At 53.7% G+C, this 17068-nt stretch overlaps 1 protein-coding gene and 1 long non-coding RNA gene across 3 annotated transcripts; one reads left to right on the top strand and one right to left on the bottom strand.

The window, feature by feature from the left end:
• Positions 1–1118: 1118 nt before the first annotated feature.
• On the bottom strand, positions 1119–10533 carry LOC118700802 (uncharacterized). The gene is made up of 3 exons (XR_004982343.2): positions 10134–10533; positions 8727–8888; positions 1119–1590 (listed from the first exon to the last, which is right to left on the bottom strand). It is a non-coding gene; the product is annotated as an uncharacterized LOC118700802 (long non-coding RNA).
• A 54-nt stretch (positions 10534–10587) lies between these two features.
• LOC118700793 (zinc finger protein 436-like) lies at positions 10588–12843 on the top strand. 2 transcript variants are annotated; one of them, XM_036405373.1, is made up of 3 exons: positions 10588–10692; positions 11091–11175; positions 11362–12843. In XM_036405373.1, the coding sequence occupies exons 2-3, from the start codon at positions 11154–11156 to the stop codon at positions 12654–12656; spliced, it is 1317 nt and encodes a 438-aa protein (XP_036261266.1). In that variant the 5' UTR covers positions 10588–10692; positions 11091–11153; the 3' UTR covers positions 12657–12843. The 2 variants fall into 2 exon arrangements, with proteins under 2 accessions (XP_036261266.1, XP_036261267.1); XM_036405374.1 differs by having other exon boundaries at positions 10590–10692; positions 11094–11175.
• The last annotated feature ends 4225 nt before the right edge of the window (positions 12844–17068 follow it).

Genomic DNA, 17068 nt, shown 5'->3' with positions numbered 1-17068 from the left:
GGACAAGGTGTCTCCTCACAGCCCTTGGTGGCACAGACCCTGCTGTGCCCCAGGGCACCAAGACTTGGCTTCTCTTTGTCCCCACCTGTCATCACTGCCTGCAGTTCTCTGCTCTGCCTGGGGCCTGGGGACACTTTCTCCATTGTGTCCCTCAGTGGGACCCATTAAAGGTACCAGGAACTTTGGAGTTTGGTTCTGACTATGGATTCTTTAGGGTTTCTTCAGCTCCCCCTCAGGGACTGATGTTCAGGGCCTCAGCACAAAGCCCCAGAGGCTCATTAAAGTCCTGGTGCTGTGTCTGTGCTGCTGAGCTGGGCCGGGCTGTACCAGCAGGGCACAGACAGAACTCACAGAGGCTCAACACAGGCAGGGGCTGTGGGATGTCCCAGAGGGGGCTGTGTCACAGTGGCACATCTGTGGCTGTGTCATAGAGGCACAGAGCAGCTGTGATGTCAGAAAGGGGCTATGTGACAGCACGGAGTGGGTTGGGTGAGGTCACAGATGGGGCTATGACATCACAGAGTCTGTAATGTGAGGTCATCAAGCAGCTACAGCATCATAGAGGGCACTAGGTGACTTCACTGAGCAGGCTGTAACATCCCTGCTCAATTGTTTGACATCATAGAGCAGGTTATGATGTCACATGGTGGTGATATGACTTCATGGAGTGGGCTGTGAGGTGACAGAGGAGACATCCTAGAGCAGGCTGTGACTTCACAGAACACCTTTGTGACATCCCAGGGCAGGTGGTGTGACCTCACAGTGTCGACTGTAACATGTCTTAGGTTGCAATGCAAGATGTGACCAAAAGTATGTAATCTATCACTGGGAGGTAGTGTCATGATCCCTCCTTACAAAGGGGTTTTGTGATGGTTCGTGGGTTGATCTCAGGATGCAAAAAACCGACACGGCATAGGGGATTTGCAGTAATAATCAAAACAAATGCACCTTTATTGAATGACCACAGCAAAATGCGATAGAGGTATTAAGGGAGAGAAAAGATAGAGAGAGAAAAAAGAGAGAGAAAGAGGGAGATATAGCTACCAAACATAGAGACGAGGTCCTTTGGTCCAGTCCAGTTGAGGATCCGCCTGTTACGTTGGGGAGATCTCAAAATCTCTAGCTAACTCAGAGGTTTTTATTATGATAATTCTATTGAAAATTGTGATGGGGGAGGGGAACAGATACAAGAACGAATAGATGTAACAGGTAGTCCATGTTCTCAGTAGTAAGCAAGAGCCATTGCCTTCTTGGTCCAGTGGTCACACCTGCAGGCAAACATCTCGCTTTGGTCAGCTTGCCTCCCCCACACACCTGCCCCGGGCTGGGGGTCTCAGTCCCAGTCCTTGGAAGGAGCAGAGGGGCCTTCTCACATAGGGGTTTCATGTCTCAGTCCTTGATGAAGAGGCTTCTTACATCTCAGCTTGTCTGTCATGGTGGCTGTAAAACAGGTGAGGGTCTTCTGTGGGAGACCACCTGGACTCAGAACTCCAGCCAGGCCGAGAGGTGGGACAGCTTCCAAGGCTGTTGTTGCAAAAAGGGCACAGTGGCCCCTTCTTTGGGCTCAGTGTAGCATACAGCAAACACCACCTGTCAAAACAATAACTTAGCACTGTGCTCTCAGGTCCCAGAGCCTTGTTGGCATGTGACTTTCTCCTTCAGAGCCAGAAATTCTAGACAGGGGGGTCTTCTCTTCAGTGGTCCCCAAATGATGATTGTGAGCAGATGAGGGAAAATTCAGACAGACTCTCACAGGTAGGGGGTGTTCTTTATCTTTTCCATGTCTCATCCCTCATAATTCTGAGGGCATATCTTCTGTTAATGGCCCAGCTGTTAAAACCAGGTGGGGCAGTTTTCTTTACCTCTTCCATGACCCATCCTCCCTCTGGGGAGATACTATCGAATATTAATCCCAATATTTCCGGGTGTGTCGTGCCTGGACCCGTCTGACCCTTGCTGCTGGACCAAAGGTGGCCGCTGTGGTGTTTCACCTCAGAGATACCTTTGGCCGGCTGGATGCTGCAGCTGGGCACTCGGAACAAATCCAGGCATAGTAGAAACTCAGTTTACCTCTGGTGGAAAAGGTTCAGGCGACAGTGAAGAGAAAGGAGAGGATTCTATCGTAGAGTTTTAATCCAGAGTTTTATTGCAGGATAGTAGACCTCTGAAACAGCTCCCAATAGAACCCGGCCGCATGGTCTCGTCTGCTTTTAAGCCCCAGGGACAGGGGGAGGGGAAGGGACAGGTAAGGGACAACCAGGTGTGAGGACTGGAAGGCTCAAGGGATATAGACACTTGGACAGGCCAATGAGCCTGGACATGAGGGGCATCTTTTGAACTTCTGCCAACCACACGACGCCCCTGCTGGAATGTTAAGATTGATGGACAGCTCTTAGCAGGAGGGCAAAGGGGGAGGGGAAAGGTTGGCACATCTGAGATGGCATCACACTGCAACAAGATACCTTCTGTTAATGGACCATTGAGCCTCACCACATGACTGATAAAAATGCATCATCCCATTGTGAGATGCTCCACCCATGGGAGGGGCCAAGCATTCCTAACTGGATATAATCTGAGATTTGGAAAACCACAGCCAGCCTTTTCCCACTGGATCTTCAGAGGAAGACCAGGCCCATCTACACCACCACTAGACCTTCAGAGGAAAACACCACCTTTCTGCAGGATCACTGCCTTTAACAGAACCACATCTGTCCCTCCAGGAGGACTGCAGCCATCATTTAATCAGACTGCGACCAACACTCTGACCAACAGGGTCTCAGGTCGTATTCTGACTCTGTCAGTGGGTTTTTTTGTATTACTACATTTGTATTTTAAATTTCCTGTTCTTCCTATTCCCATATCTTTGCCTGAGAGCTTCTTAATTTCAAAATTATAATAATTTGGAGGGAAGGGGTTTACATTTTCCATTTCAGGGAGGCTCCTACCTTCCTTAAGCAGACATCTGTCTTTTCAAACCAAGACAGATTCTGGTGCCCAGTGTGGGGCCCAAGGGCACAGAGAGAAAAAATGTTGAGTTACCTAATTTTTTGTATGTTGGATATAGAAACCTTGTTAGGTGGCACCATGTGGTCTGGCTTACTCTGTTTTGGGTGGCATGTGGTCATGACTATATTTCTCCCAATTGCAGGCTCTTATCTAAACATGAATCCTATAACTAAGGCTACTGCGGCTTTATGGGTTAATAAGGTGAAGAATTAATGGATTTTTATTTTCCTCTGGAAGGAGGGCACATGGATTCAGAGCTATCATACGCTAACTGTATGGTTTTGGGGTTACTTTAATAATGATACCTACTGTGAGGAAATGATACTAGGGGAAATTTTCTCCCAACCCTTCACCCAGCTCTTTGGGTCTGCCCCACCAGTTTTCAAAGGGTTCAAATCTTCTCTAAATGCTAATGATATCATACAGGGGCTGGTGTTGCTGATATACCTGTTCTATTAAGCATTTAGAGATAAGAGAAGATTGACTTGGATAAGCACCCTGATACCTACCCCAGAAACTAGGGATGCTACCACAGAGCCTTACCCTGCCCCACAGCCCACCCCAGAAATTAATCACCCAAATTGGGTGGGGTTTCTGATAAAGGAGATGGGCCAGATGCTGAAGGAGTACATTTCCCCAGCTGGTGAGAAACCCTCCCCCTGCTTCAAAGAGGGAGAGCCTGATAGTGCAGCAGTGGAACCCACAGATGTTAGAACCGTCCAGGTTCCAGCTGTACAAGGGCAGCCCCAGACAGCAGCAGACGCCCCTGTGGAAATGAGGAAGTCTAAGATGAAATCAGAGCACCCAGATAATGGTAAGTATAAGAAAGGAGGGCCCTCACAACCCACAGGGGAGCAAATGGTTGAGATCATCACTGAGTCCCTGACATATGAAAATCTCCATAATCTGCACAAAGACATTGTACGATGGAAACATGAGGCTTATACAACCTGGTTACTGGTCTGGGACCTTATGGGTACAGGTGTGCAACTGGATGGTGGTGAGGCAAGGAATCTGGGATCCTTGACCCAGGACTCAGGTGTGAATCAGGTATTCGTAAGCCAGGGTCCCTTTCCCTCTGGGAGCGGCTTTTAATGAGTGTAAGAGAGAGGTTTGTCCACAGAGAGAAAATGCAGGAGCACCATCATAGAATGCACTGGAAGACCCTTGAGGAAGGGATCCAACAGGTGAGAGAAGTGGCAGTATTGGAGGTACTCTTTGGGAGGGATGGACAGCATGATAATGACCCCGACAAGGTCAGGTGCACAGGGCAAATGTTGTGGACTCTGGCAAATCTGGGGCCATCTCAATACACCACATTCACTGCAGTGATTAATGCCGATAACAACCGAGAGACAGTGGGTTCTGTGGCCAACAAGCTTAGAAATTGTGAGAGTATGGTCAATGGCCCGATGCAGGCTCATGTCTCTGCCATGGTTAAGAGTCTCCAAGAGGACATAAGGGAGATGAGGGAGGAGGTGAGAAGGAACAATTCCCATATCACACCAGTGCAAGTCACAGGCCCCACTGTCAGAGCCCAACATCCCCCATCTAGAGAGAGAGGGTACACTCCATGGGCTGACCTGTGGTTCTTTCGTGTGACCATGGGGAAGACATGGGAAAGTGGGATGGGAAACCCACTTCTGTCCTGGCAGCAAGGGTACATCAACTCAAGGAGGGAAACATTAAGAAAGTGATGTTACACTGAAGTGAAAGCCTTCACTGACCAAGTTGCCAGGTATGATCTGTCAGATCTCCTTGAAGGAACCTCTAGTATGTATGCCCAGGAAAGAAATAAAAACCAGGGCTAGAGGGGCCCTGCCTTTAGCCAATAAGAGGCACGGGAAAACTGGGTCTTTTGGATGGTGTGGATTGATAGCCTGGCACATCAGAGCCACAGAAATATGGCTCTGAAGTGTTAGTTGATACTGATGCACAGTGTACCCTGATACCATCGGGACATGTGGGGGCAGAACCTGTTTCCATTGCTGGGGTGACGGGGGGATCACAGCAATTGACCCTGTTGGAAGCTGAGGTGAGCCTGACTGGGAAGGAGTGGCAGAAACATCCTATTGTGACTGGCCCTGAGGCCCTGTGTATTTTGGGCATAGACTTCCTCCGGAATGGCTTTACAAAGACCCAAAGGGACTCAGGTGGGCTTTTGGCATAGCTGCTGTAGAGGCAGAAAACATCAAGCAGTTGAACACTCTGCCTGGACTATCAAAAGACGCATCTGCAATAGGACTGCTGAAGGTGGAAGAGCAACAAGTGCCAATTGCCACCTTGACAGTGCACCACCAGCAGTATCGGACGAATCGAGACGCCGTGATCCCCATCCACAAAATGATCTGTGAGCTGGAGAGCCAAGGGGTGGTCAGCAAAACCCACTCACCCTTCAGCAGCCCCACTTGGCCTGTGTGCAAGTCTGACAGAAAATGGAGATTGACTGTGGATTTTCGTGGCTTGAATGAAGTGACTCCACCGCTGAGCGCTGCTGTGCCGGACATGCTGGAACTCCAGGAAGAGCTGGAGTCCAAGGCAGCAGAGTGGTGTGCCACTATAGACATTGCCAATGCATTTATCTCCATTCCGCTGGCAGCAGAATGCAGGTCTCAGTTTGCCTTCACATGGAGGGGAGTGCAGTACACCTGGAACCGACTGCCCCAGGGGTGGAAGCACAGCCCCATCATCTGCCATGGACTGATCCAGGCTGCACTGGAAAAGGGTGAGGCTCCAGAACACCTGCAGTACATCGATGGCATCATTGTGTGGGGGGGAACACGGCAATGGAAATATTTGAGAAAGGAGAGAGGATCATCCAGATTCTGCTAGAAGCCAGCTTTGCCATCAAAATGAGCAAAGTCAAGGAACCTGCCCGAGAGATCCAGTTCCTGGGAGTGAAGTGGCAAGATGGACGGTGTCAGATTCCCACTGAGGTCATCAACAAGATCACAGCAATGTCTCCACCAACCAGCAAGAAGGAAACACAAGCTTTCCTAGGTGCCATAGGCTTTTGGAGAATGCACATTCCAGAGTACAGCCAAATTGTGAGCCCTCTTTACCTCGTCACCCACAAAAAGAATGATTTACACTGGGGCCCTGAGCAGTAACAAACTTTTGTCCAGATCAAGCAGGAGATTGCTCATGTGGTAGCCCTTGGCCCATTTAGGACTGGACCAGACGTGAGGAATGTTCTTTACTCTGCAGCTGGGAACCATGGTTTGTCCTGGAGCCTTTGGCAGAAGGTGCCTGGGGAGACTTGAGGCCGACCACTGGGATTCTGGAGCTGAAGCTACAGAGGGTCCAAAGCCATCTACACTCCCACAGAGAAGGAAATCTTGGCTGCCTATGAAGGAGTCCAGGCTGCCTCAGAGGTGATTGGCACGGAAGCACAACTCCTCCTGGCACCCCGACTACCAGTGCTGGGGTGGATGTTTAAAGGAAAGGTTCCCACCACCCACCATGCCACTGATGCCACATGGAGCAAATGGATTGCTCTCATCACACAGCATGCCCATACCAGAAACCTGAATCAGCCTGGGATTTTGTTGATAATTACAAACTGGCTGGAAGGTGAAAACTTTGATCTCACTGATGAGGAGGAGCAGGAACAAGTTACAAGGGCTGAAGAAGCTCCACCATTCAACCAATCACCAGCAGAGGAAACACGCTACGCTCTTTTCACTGATGGTTCCTGTCACATCATAGGGATGAACTAGAAGTGGAAAGCAGCCATATGGAGCCCCACACGACAGGTTGCACAAGCTACCAAAGGAGAAGGTAGATCAAGTCAAATTGCTGAACTCAAGGCCATTCAGTTGCCTCTGGACAGTGCTGAAAGAGAGAAGTGGCCAAAGCTCTGCCTCTACACTGATTCATGGATAGTAGCCAATGCTCTGTGGGGTTGGCTGGAAAGGTGGAAAAAGGCCAACTGGCAGCGTAGAGGAAAACCAGTCTGGGCTGCTGATGAATGGAAAGACATTGCCCCTTGGCTAGAGAGGGTGCCTGTGAAAATCTGTCATGTTGATGCCCATGTCCCCAAGAACACTGAAACAATGAGCAGGTAGACCAGGCTGCAAAGATAGGGATGTCCAAGATAGACCTAGATTGGGAACACAAAGGGGAGTTGTTCCTAGCTCAATGGGCCCATGATGCCTCAGGTCATCAGGGCAAAGATGCCATCTGTAAGTGGGCATGAGACCAAGGGGTGTATCGAACCATGGACAGTATTTTTCAGGTTATCCATGACTGTGAGAAGTGTGCTGAGATCAAGCAGGCCAAGCAGGTGAAGCCCCTATGGTGTTAGGAAGGATGAAAGTTGGCAAGAAAGTCTCACAGGTATGCATGCTTAGCAGAAAGATTTTTAAATGTAGAGTCTGATGAAAGAATAGAGGTGGAAGCAAGTTTTGATATAGAAGAAAAGAATTGCTGAGCCAGTCTTACTGGATAACCAAGGAGGTATGTTAGTTAGAAGGGGTTTTTATGACTTAGAGCAAAGGATAAACCCACCTCACCTCAAACAAGATGTTTTTACCAAGCAGAAAGATAGCACAGGCAAACAAGCCTGCCAATGTTGCAAGTAGAAAAAAGATCTCCAGATTTTCCACTGCAAGAAACCGAAAAACAACTACTAGCTTAAACTGTAATGTACTAACTTTTAGTGATTGGAGAATAGTAACATGAATATGGTAATTATAGTAGTTATGATAGGTTATAGATAATAGTTAAGGTATAGGTTGGTTCTACTGTATTAAGATGCTCAGCAAATAAAAGTATATAATGCATTGTAACCAAAACCAAAGGGTCTCTAGGCCTGCCTGTAGCAGGAGCTGACAGCTGTGGGCACAGCTCTGTCGCCCATGACCCTGGACTGCTGTAACCTCTTGTATGTAATAAACTGCATTTTGAAGAGCTGCCTGGAGTCTCACATCCCTCATTTCGGCTCTTACACCTGAGGACCCTGATCAGAATTTTGGCCTGCTTGAGGTGGATGCACACCAAGATCCTGAGGCCTCTGAGCAGAGTTCTGGCCTGCCAAGTGATTGTTTGCAGGTGTATTTGCCGCCATGGTACACTGCTTCTAGCAGGGCCTGGTTAAGGGGGCAATGGGCCTGTATGCTTGCACCTGCTTTGTGACAATAGCCCAGGAATTTTCCCACCTCTTGGCCAAATGAACTTGCTGGGGCAACTTTGGTGGTCCCCCCCATGGAAAATCCTTCATCTGTTTCACTACCACTGTGACAAACAGAGATTGAAGCCCCCCTGCCAAGGACTGAGATCCCTATAATTCTGACACAGTATGCTGACCAGACTGAAGTGAGCAAAAACGTGGTGGCCAAGGGCCTTGTGGGGGACAGCCAGGTACTGTGGGGACAGGGGCATGGGGCTGGAGGTGGCCCTGTGGTACCTCAGTGTCCCCACATCACCCCAGTGTCCCCAGTCCCCTCCATAGCCCTGAGAACCTCCATGTCCCCAAACCACCACTGTGTCCGCAGCCCCTCCCAGTGTCCCCATGGCACCTTCTTGAGGGAGTACGCAGGGTGCTCCAGGAGGTTCTGACGTCCCCAATCTCTCCTGGTGTCCTCAACCCTGCCTGGTGTCCCTGTGCCACCTTCTAAAGGGCGTAGGCCATGTGCTCCAGAAGGTCCCCTTGTCCTCAAGCCCCACAATGTCCCCAACTCCCCTGATGTCCCCGACCCTTCCCAGTATCCCCATGCCACCTTCTTGAGGACAAAGGCCAGGTGCTCCAGGAGGTTCCTGCAGGTGTAGATGGCCTGGGTGTCATCGGTGCTGTCTTTGTAGCTCAACAGGTGCTTGAAGGCCACTGTGTTGTCCTCCTTGAAGGCCAGCACCTGCTGGTTGCTGAGCCCGAACAGGATCAGCTTGGGGACAAAGGCCACCACCTCTGTCACCACATGTCCTATCATGGTGACAATGGTGTGTTTTGTCCCAAAACAGTGTCAACCCCATGCTTGGGAACAAAGTTCTCCATGGTCAGGCCCTGTACCACCCTGGTGACACCACCATGTTTCACCTCAAAGCAGTGTCACCCTATGGTTTGGGACAAAGGCCACCACTGCCATCATCTCCTTTCTCACCATGGTGATGCTGCCATGCTTTGTCCCAGCACACACAGCATCCCTTTCAAAGTGTCCCCATGTCCCCGTGCTCCCTCCCTGGTATCCCAGTCCCTCGTGCTACTGTCCCCAGTGTCCCCACCTGCCATCCCCACTGTCCCAGCTCGCTGTCTATTGGCACCAGCACCAAAGCTGCCTCGGCTGTGCTGTACCTGGGGCCGCAGCTCAGCAGCTGCTTGGTCTCTGGGGACACCTGTTGGTGTCACCTCAGTCTGGTGTCCCCCCTGCTCGGTGTCACCCCCTGGTCCGTGTCCCCACTGTTCGGTGTCATCCCGTGTCCTGGGATCACCCCTGTCCCGGTGTCACCCCCCCGGTCTGTGTCCCCCTCGGTTTGGCGTCACTCCTCTCTTACGGTGTCCCCACTGCCCAGTCCACAGTGTCCCCTGTCTCCGTTAAACCCCCGGATCAGACTCCCTGTCCCCGGTGTCACCCTCGTCCCCGTGTCCCTCCACTCCGTTCTGGTGTCTCCTCCGCTCGCCGTCCCCTCTGCCAACAGGGCAGGTGCACAGCGTCCCTGGAGCCGTTAACTCCCCCGGCCCGGTCCTCGGTGTCCCCTCGCCCAAGTGTCGCTCCTGTTCCCGGCCGCTCCTCGCCCCGGTGTCACCCCGCTCCCTCCCGCTTCCCGGTTCTCCCATTCCCTGTGTCCCTCTTGCCCGGTACCTATCCCTGTCCCTTTCCCATTCCCACTCCCGTTCCTGGTCCCTTTCCCGTATTTCCAGTCCCATTCCCGATTCCGGATTCCCGGTCCCTGTTCCCATTCCCGGTCGCAATCCCGGTCCCGGCTCCTGTTCGCATTGCCAGTCCCAGTCCCGTATTCCCTGTCCCATTCCCGGTCCCCATTCCTGGTCCCAGTCCCGTATTCCTTGTCCCATTCCTAGTCCCGGTCCCCGTTCTCGGTCCCTGTCCTCATTCCCGCTCCTTGTCCCCATTCCCGCTCCCCGTCCCCATTCCCGCTCCCCGTCCCCATTCCCGCTCCCCGTCCCCTCTCACCGGACGCCGCCGCCATCGTTCCGGCCCCTCCGGCCCTCACTTGACCGAGGAAACACCGCGCTGCTCCCGCCCACCAATCCCAGTGCACGATCGCTCCTTTATTTGCATAACCACGCCCTTCAGTTTGGCCGCGCCCACCGCCGGCTGCAGCCGCCTCCGGGTGCTGCTTGCTCCCAGTTCCCTCCCAGTGCTCCCAGTAAGAGCGGGACTGGCAGGGAAAACGCTCCCAATTCCTTCCCGCTGATCTCAGGATACCTCCCGCTGCTCTCAGGATCGCTCCCAGTGCCGCGCACGCCGGGGCCGCTTTGGGAACCCCCGCCTAGGGCAGAGCGCGGCTGCATTTGGGTGTCGGCACTGCCCGGGCCGGGCTGGGAGCGGAGGAGGAGCGGGAGGAAGAGGCGGGACAGAGAAACAGGAAAAGGAAAAAGACGAGCAGGAAGTGGAGAAAGAGACGGGCAAGGAAGAGCAGCAGCATCACCAACACAATGCGGTTCCCCCGCTGAGGCCGCAGCTCCCCCGGCTCCTGCTGCATCGCGCTCCCCGCCCCCAGAACCCGCAGGTGAGTGGGGAGCGGGAGCTCGCCCCAAATCCATCGGGGGGGGTCTCTGGGAGGGTTTTTTTGTGGGGCAAGGGATCTTAGGATCTTCCGGGACCCAAAAGCAGAGCCACAAATAACCCTTGGGGAGGGTCCCGCGTGCCCTGTCCCTGCGGGCACAGGGGCGATCTCGGGATTAGGGATCCCAGGGAGAGCTGGGAGGGAACGGCAGAGCCCCGGAGCAGGGAGAGCGCAGAGGGGCGATCCCGGAGCCGGGGGACAAACCGGCTGCCTGGAGGGTTGAAGGAAGCCAGAGATCAGCGAGGTCCGGGCCCCCCGAGGCTGAAAAGGGCGCTGACTTCTCCAGCTGCACTTGGACAGCAGAACCATCAAACTCAACGCCCTTGTTTTCACACCCAAAGCAGAATTTCCCATTCCTAAACCTTGGCTGGACGGAGGAAGAGGAGACTGCGAGGAAGAGGAAGATGGCCCAGGACGCCCAGGCAGGTAAGGAAGCAGTCAGTGCCCCTTTCCCCCTCTCTCCTGCTCCATCTCCCAGCCCAGCACGGCCCCCGGCTGCAGGACAACCCTGCTGCCAAAGCTGTCCTGCTGGGGACACACTGGGGGCATCTCTTTGCCCTTCCCTGTGGCACGGAGGCAAATCCCATCCTCTCCTTGTCCTTCCTCCCCCAGGCACTGAGCTGAGGATGGAGAGCAGGGAGGCTGAGTCACCACAGCAGAACCATGGGTATGAGGCCGTTTTGAGCGGCTCCACAGTGCAGGAATCCAACGAGGAGGAAAAGCCCTGGAGATCCCTCACGAGGAAGGACTGCAAATGTAGCCCAGAGAGGTCAGAGGAGGAAAGACCCACCCTGGGACGGGATGGTGGCCAGACCTCAGAGCTGGGGGTCCCTGAGCAGCTTTGCAATGGGGAGAAGCCCTACAGGTGTGGGGAATGTGGGAAGTGCTTCAGCCGAAGCTCAGCCCTGATCCGCCACCAAAGGATCCACACCGGAGAAAGGCCCTATGAGTGTGGGGAGTGTGGGAAGAGCTGCAGAGACAACTTTGACTTGATCAACCACCAGAGGAGTCACACGGGGGAACGGCCCTATGAGTGTGGGGAATGTGGGAAGAGCTTTCAGAGAAGCTCCACTCTTCTGAAGCATCAGCGCACACACACAAATGAGAGGCCCTATGAGTGTCCCAAATGTGGGAAGAGGTTTCAGACAAGCTCCCATCTCCTCACACACGAGCGGGTTCACACAGATGAGAGGCCCTTCCGCTGCCCCGACTGCATGAAGGGCTTCAAATATAACCCCGACCTCATCAAGCACCGGCGCATCCACACCGGGGAGAGGCCCTACGAGTGTTCCGAGTGTGGGAAGAGATTCACCCAGAAGTCGAACCTGATTGTCCACAAGAGGACCCACACCGGCGAGAGGCCCTATGAGTGTGGGCAGTGTGGGAAGAGATTCAGCCAGAGCTCTGAACTGATGCTTCACCAGAGGATCCACACTGGGGAACGGCCTTACGAGTGTCCCGACTGTGGCAAGACCTACAGCCGGAGCGATCACCTGATGATCCACCAGAGGAGCCACACCGGGGAGCGGCCCTATGTGTGTGGGGAGTGTGGGAAGAGGTTTCAAAGCAGCTCAGATGTCCTCGTACATCAGCGGATTCACACGGATGAGAGGCCTTTCCGCTGCCCTGACTGCGGGAAGGGCTTCAAGCACAACTCCACCCTGGTCACCCACCAGCGCATCCACACAGGGGAGAGGCCCTACAAATGTCCCCAGTGTGGGAAGACCTTCAGCCAGAGGTCAGCCTTGACCCAACACGAATGGAGGCACCACTATGAAAGCCCTGTGAGTGCCCCAAGTATGCCCCAAGTGTGCACGGCTACAGTTCCCCAAGTGTGCACTGCTACAGTTCCATACCCCATGGCAGTATTTGTGCTGCATGCTGCCCAGTGGGCAGAGCCCCAGTGATCTGTGGTGCTGTGGTGCTGGTATTCTGTGTTGTACCCGTGGTGCTGGTATTCTGTGTTGGGAAGACACCTGGCTGGGGGCTCCACCTCTTAATGGCTCCATGTGGCCTTGGTTATCTTTTCATTTCTCTCTGTCTTTTCAAAACACACCAAACCAGGATAAAAATAAAAACCTTGAACTAAGACAAGGATGGGGACATGTGGAGATCTTCCAGGGGATGTGGGGGCTGCTACGTTCCAGGGAGTTGAGGGTTCCTGGGTGGGACTTGGGGGTTGCTCCAGGCTTTGGGCACCCCAGGCTGAGTGACTCTGGCTGCACTAGGAGACCATGGTAGAGTTTCTTGGGCAGCTGATCAAGGCCCCCCTGCCCTGGAACTGTCCCCATGACTCCCTGTCCTGGTTCCCCACGTCCCCTGTCCACGATCCCCCTATCCCTGCTGTCACTCCCCTTGCTCCCCACCCGTTCCCATGTCACTGCACTCCTTGTCCCGTCCTGCTCCATCCCAGTCTGGATCCCATTCCCAGTCTCATTCCCCGTCCCGGTCCAGTATTTGTCTGGTTGCCGTTCCCATATTCCCAGGCCCATATTCCCTGTCCTGTTCCGTTCTCATATTCCCGGTCCCACTGCCGGTTGCACTTCCGTTCCCCTATTTCCACTTCGATGTTCCCAGTCCCATTCCTGTATTTCTGTTTGCGATCCTGGTCTCATCTTCCTAATCTCCACCTCATATTCTCTCTCCAGTTGGGGTTTCCATATTCCCTGTCCCATATTCCCATTCCCGCTCCCAGTCCCCATTCCCGCTCCCTGTCCCCTCTCTCCGGATGCCGCCGCCATCATTCCGGCCCCGCTGGCCCCCACGTGACCAGGGAAACACCGCCCTGCTCCCGCCCACCAATCCCAGTGCGCAATCGCTCCTGTATTTGCATAACCACGCCCTTCAGTTTGGCCGCACCCAGCACTGGCTGCAGCCGCCTTCGGGCGCTATTTGCTCCCAGTTCCATCCCAGTACTCCCAGTAAGAGTGGGACTGGCAGGGAAAGCACTCCCGATTCCTTCCCGCTGCTCTCAGGATCGCTCCCAGTGTTCCCAGTATCGCTCCCAGTGCCGCGCGGGACGGGGCCGCTTTGGGACCCCCGCTAGGGCAGAGCGTGGCTACATTTGGGTGTCGGCACTGCCCGGGCCGGGCTGGGAGCGGAGGAGGAGCGGGAGGAAGAGGAGGGAGAGAGGATGAGGAAGAGCAGGAACGGGAGGAATACAAGCAGCAGCAGCAGCACCAAGTGGTTCCCCTGCCTGACCGCACAGGCTGCAGCTCCCCAGGCTCTGGCAGCATCACCCCCTCCGGAACCCACAGGTGAGCAGGATGGGGGAGCTTGCCCCAAATCCATTGGGGGGTCTCTGGGAGGGTTTTTTTGTGGGGCAGGAGATGTTTGGATCTTCCAGGACCCCAGAGCAGAGCCACAAATGCCCCTGGAGGGATCTTGAGGGTCCCACTTGGCAATTGCCTGGTACTGGTGGGTGCAGGCGCGATCTTGGGTTTGGGGATCCCGGGAGAGCCAAGGGGCAACTCAGAAGCTCCGAAGTGGGGAGAGCACAAAGGGGCGATCCTGGAGTTGGTGGACCTCCGGCAGCCTGGAGGGGTGGGGGAGGCTGGGCATGAGTGGATTCCGGGTCCTCCGAGGCTGAAAGGGGCGCTGACTTCTCCAGCTGCACTTGGGCAGCAAGACCATCAAACCCAGCACACTCAGCCCTTGTTTTCCCCCAAACCAGGATTTCCCATTCCCAATCCTTGGCCCGATGCAGGAGGAGGAGGCTATAAGGAAGAGGAAGATGGTCCGGGAGGCCCAGGTAGGGGAGGAGGAAGTCACTGCCCCTTTCCTGCTCTCTCCTGCTCCATCTCCCAGCCCAGCACGGCCTCTGGCTGCAGGACAACCCTGCTGCCAAAGCTGTCCTGCTGGGGACACACTGGGGGGATCTCCTTGACCTTCCCTGTGGCACGGAGGCAAATCCCATCCTCTCCTTGTCTGTCCTATCCCAGACAAGGAGCTGAGGATGGAGACCAGGGAGGAGAAATCCCCATGGCAGAACCTCATAGAAGAGGCCATTTTGAATGGCTCCACAGTGCAGGAACTCAGCGGGGAGGAAAAGTCCTGGAGAACCCGCACGAGGAGGGGCTGCAAACACAGATCACAGGGATCTGAGGAGGAAAGACCCACCCTGGACCGGGGAGGCGGCCGGAGCTCGGAGCTGGGGGTTGATGAGCAGCTTCAGGATAGGGAGAAGCCCCACAAGTGCTGAGAATGTGGGAAGAGCGTCTCCCTGAGATCCTCCCTGATCCGCCACTGGAGAATCCACACTGGGGAACGGCCCTATGAGTGTGGGGAGTGTGGAAAGAGCTTCTTCGAGCACTCCGTGCTGATTGTCCACCAGAGAACCCACACAGGGGAGAGGCCCTACGAGTGTGATAAATGCAGGAAGAGATTTTAGATCAGCTCCACTCTTGTCAGGCATCAGCAGATTCACACAGATGAGAGGCCCTTTCTCTGCCCTGAACGCGGGAAGGGATTCAACCGTAATTGCACCCTCATCAAACACTGGCGCATCCACACCAGGGAGAGGCCTTATGAGTGTCCTGAGTGTGGGAAGAGCTTCTCACAGAGCTCTCACTTCACCCAACACCAATGGAGCCAGCACTAAGGGCAGCCCTGCAAGTGCCCCAAGGGCAGGAAGAGCTTCCTGTGCTGCTCCAGCTCCATCCCTCACATGAGGATCCACCCTGGATGATCGCCCGTGACCCCTGGAGCGCAGAGCCCCGGTGATCCATGGTGCCGGTGATCCATGTTGGGAAGACACCTGCCTGCGGGCTCTACGTTCTCCTGGCTCCCCATGGGCACCTGCACACATCCACAGCCCAACATCAGAAATCCCTTGTGGAGAGCAGATTGGTCAACTTCTGACTGCAGAAAAATCTTACCTTTTTCATCATCTAGTGGCATTGAGGAATACTGGGTAGCCTTGCAGGTCTTCTCCAACATAAATCCATTGTTTTAGTTCTCCATGGCCCATGACTGTCTTTCACAGCCAAATGAAGACAGACTGGGGCAAAACCCCTGATTTTGGAGACAGTGGGATGGAAACCCCTCCAAAAAAGGTTCTTCCCACTCACCCAAGCACATGGATGCTCTGCTGGCAGGGACATGTAAATAATTTTGTTTTGGCCTTGATTTTCATTTCCTTTCTGTTCATCCCTTTGAAACTCCTGAAACTGGGGTAAAAATAAAGACATTGAATAAGGCATGGTATAGAATATTAATCCAAATATTTCCGGGTGGGCTGTGCCTGCCGTCTGACCCTTGCTGCTGGACCAAAGGCAGCAGCTGTGGTATTTCACCTCCGAGATACCTTTGGCCGGCTGGATGCTGCATATTAGAAACTCAGTTTACCTCTGGTGGAAAAGGTTCAGGTGATGGTGAAGAGAAAGGAGAGGATTCTATCCTAGAGTTTTAATCCAGAGTTTATTCCAGGATGATAGACCTCTGAATCTTGTAACAGCTCCCAACAGAATCCAGACCACATGGTCCCGTCTCCTTTTAACCCCGAGGATAGGGGTAGGGGAAGGGACAGGTGAGTGTTGCCTTCTTGTGAAGGCCGCGATGACCTGGTTTCAGAGTCCAGCACTGCGATCTCCTCCTTGGGATCCCTCGTGGCCAATAACGGACGCTGACACCAATGTGGTGGACGGTTAAAGGCGTTTATTGAGGGGTCTCGAGGGTATTTATGGACTAAGGGGCTTCTCTACGTCAGACAGGGGTTTGGCTATACTTTCTAGGGTTAGTATGGAGTGGAAAGTTACTGGCATGCATAGGTTAGGGGGGCTACACGTCTGGCTACATTCCAAGGGTGATCCTTATCTATGGGGAGAGGGGTAGAAGGATTCCTGTAATTTTCCGTCACAGCCCGAAATCTTCCGAACGCCTGTCCCTATGCCTACTACACTTCCCCCCCCTCTTTCACAAATGAACGAGGTAGTCTTATACATAGGTACTGAAATGAGGTAGGAGGTTGAGATCTGACTAGGGAAAAGGGTCTTGGGAAACCTGAGTAAGTTTCTGCCAGGCAAGTCTCTCGTGACTGGCAGTGTTCCCTGTTGAATTCACAGTAATTGTTGCTGTCCCACGAACAGGATGTTAGTCCGTTCTAGGCGGGCCTGAACGAATGAGACTAGCTTGTTCAGCAGGCATGGCCCGAAGGTAATAGCTAAAAGCAGCATTGCCAATGGACTTATTAGGGTAGAAATTAGGGTGGTTAACCATGGTGATTGATTGAACCAGGATTCGAACCAGCCCTGTTGGGCTTCCCTGTCTTTCTGTCTCTGAGCCAGTCTGTTTCGGAGTTCTGCCATGGAGTCTCTAACGA

Source organism: Molothrus ater, chromosome 37 (assembly GCF_012460135.2).
Source record: "Molothrus ater isolate BHLD 08-10-18 breed brown headed cowbird chromosome 37, BPBGC_Mater_1.1, whole genome shotgun sequence".
NCBI lineage: Eukaryota > Metazoa > Chordata > Aves > Passeriformes > Icteridae > Molothrus > Molothrus ater.
The sequence above is the reverse complement of the archived record's forward strand: the minus strand, read 5'-3'. Positions and strand labels throughout refer to the sequence as shown.

Bases quoted from the DNA above. Each gene is read 5' to 3' on its own strand.
- LOC118700793 (XM_036405373.1), top strand. From the start codon at position 11,154: ATGGCCCAGGACGCCCAGGCAG. The intron at 11,176-11,361 runs GTAAGGAAGCAG...TTCCTCCCCCAG, and splicing joins GGCCCAGGACGCCCAGGCAG to GCACTGAGCTGAGGATGGAG.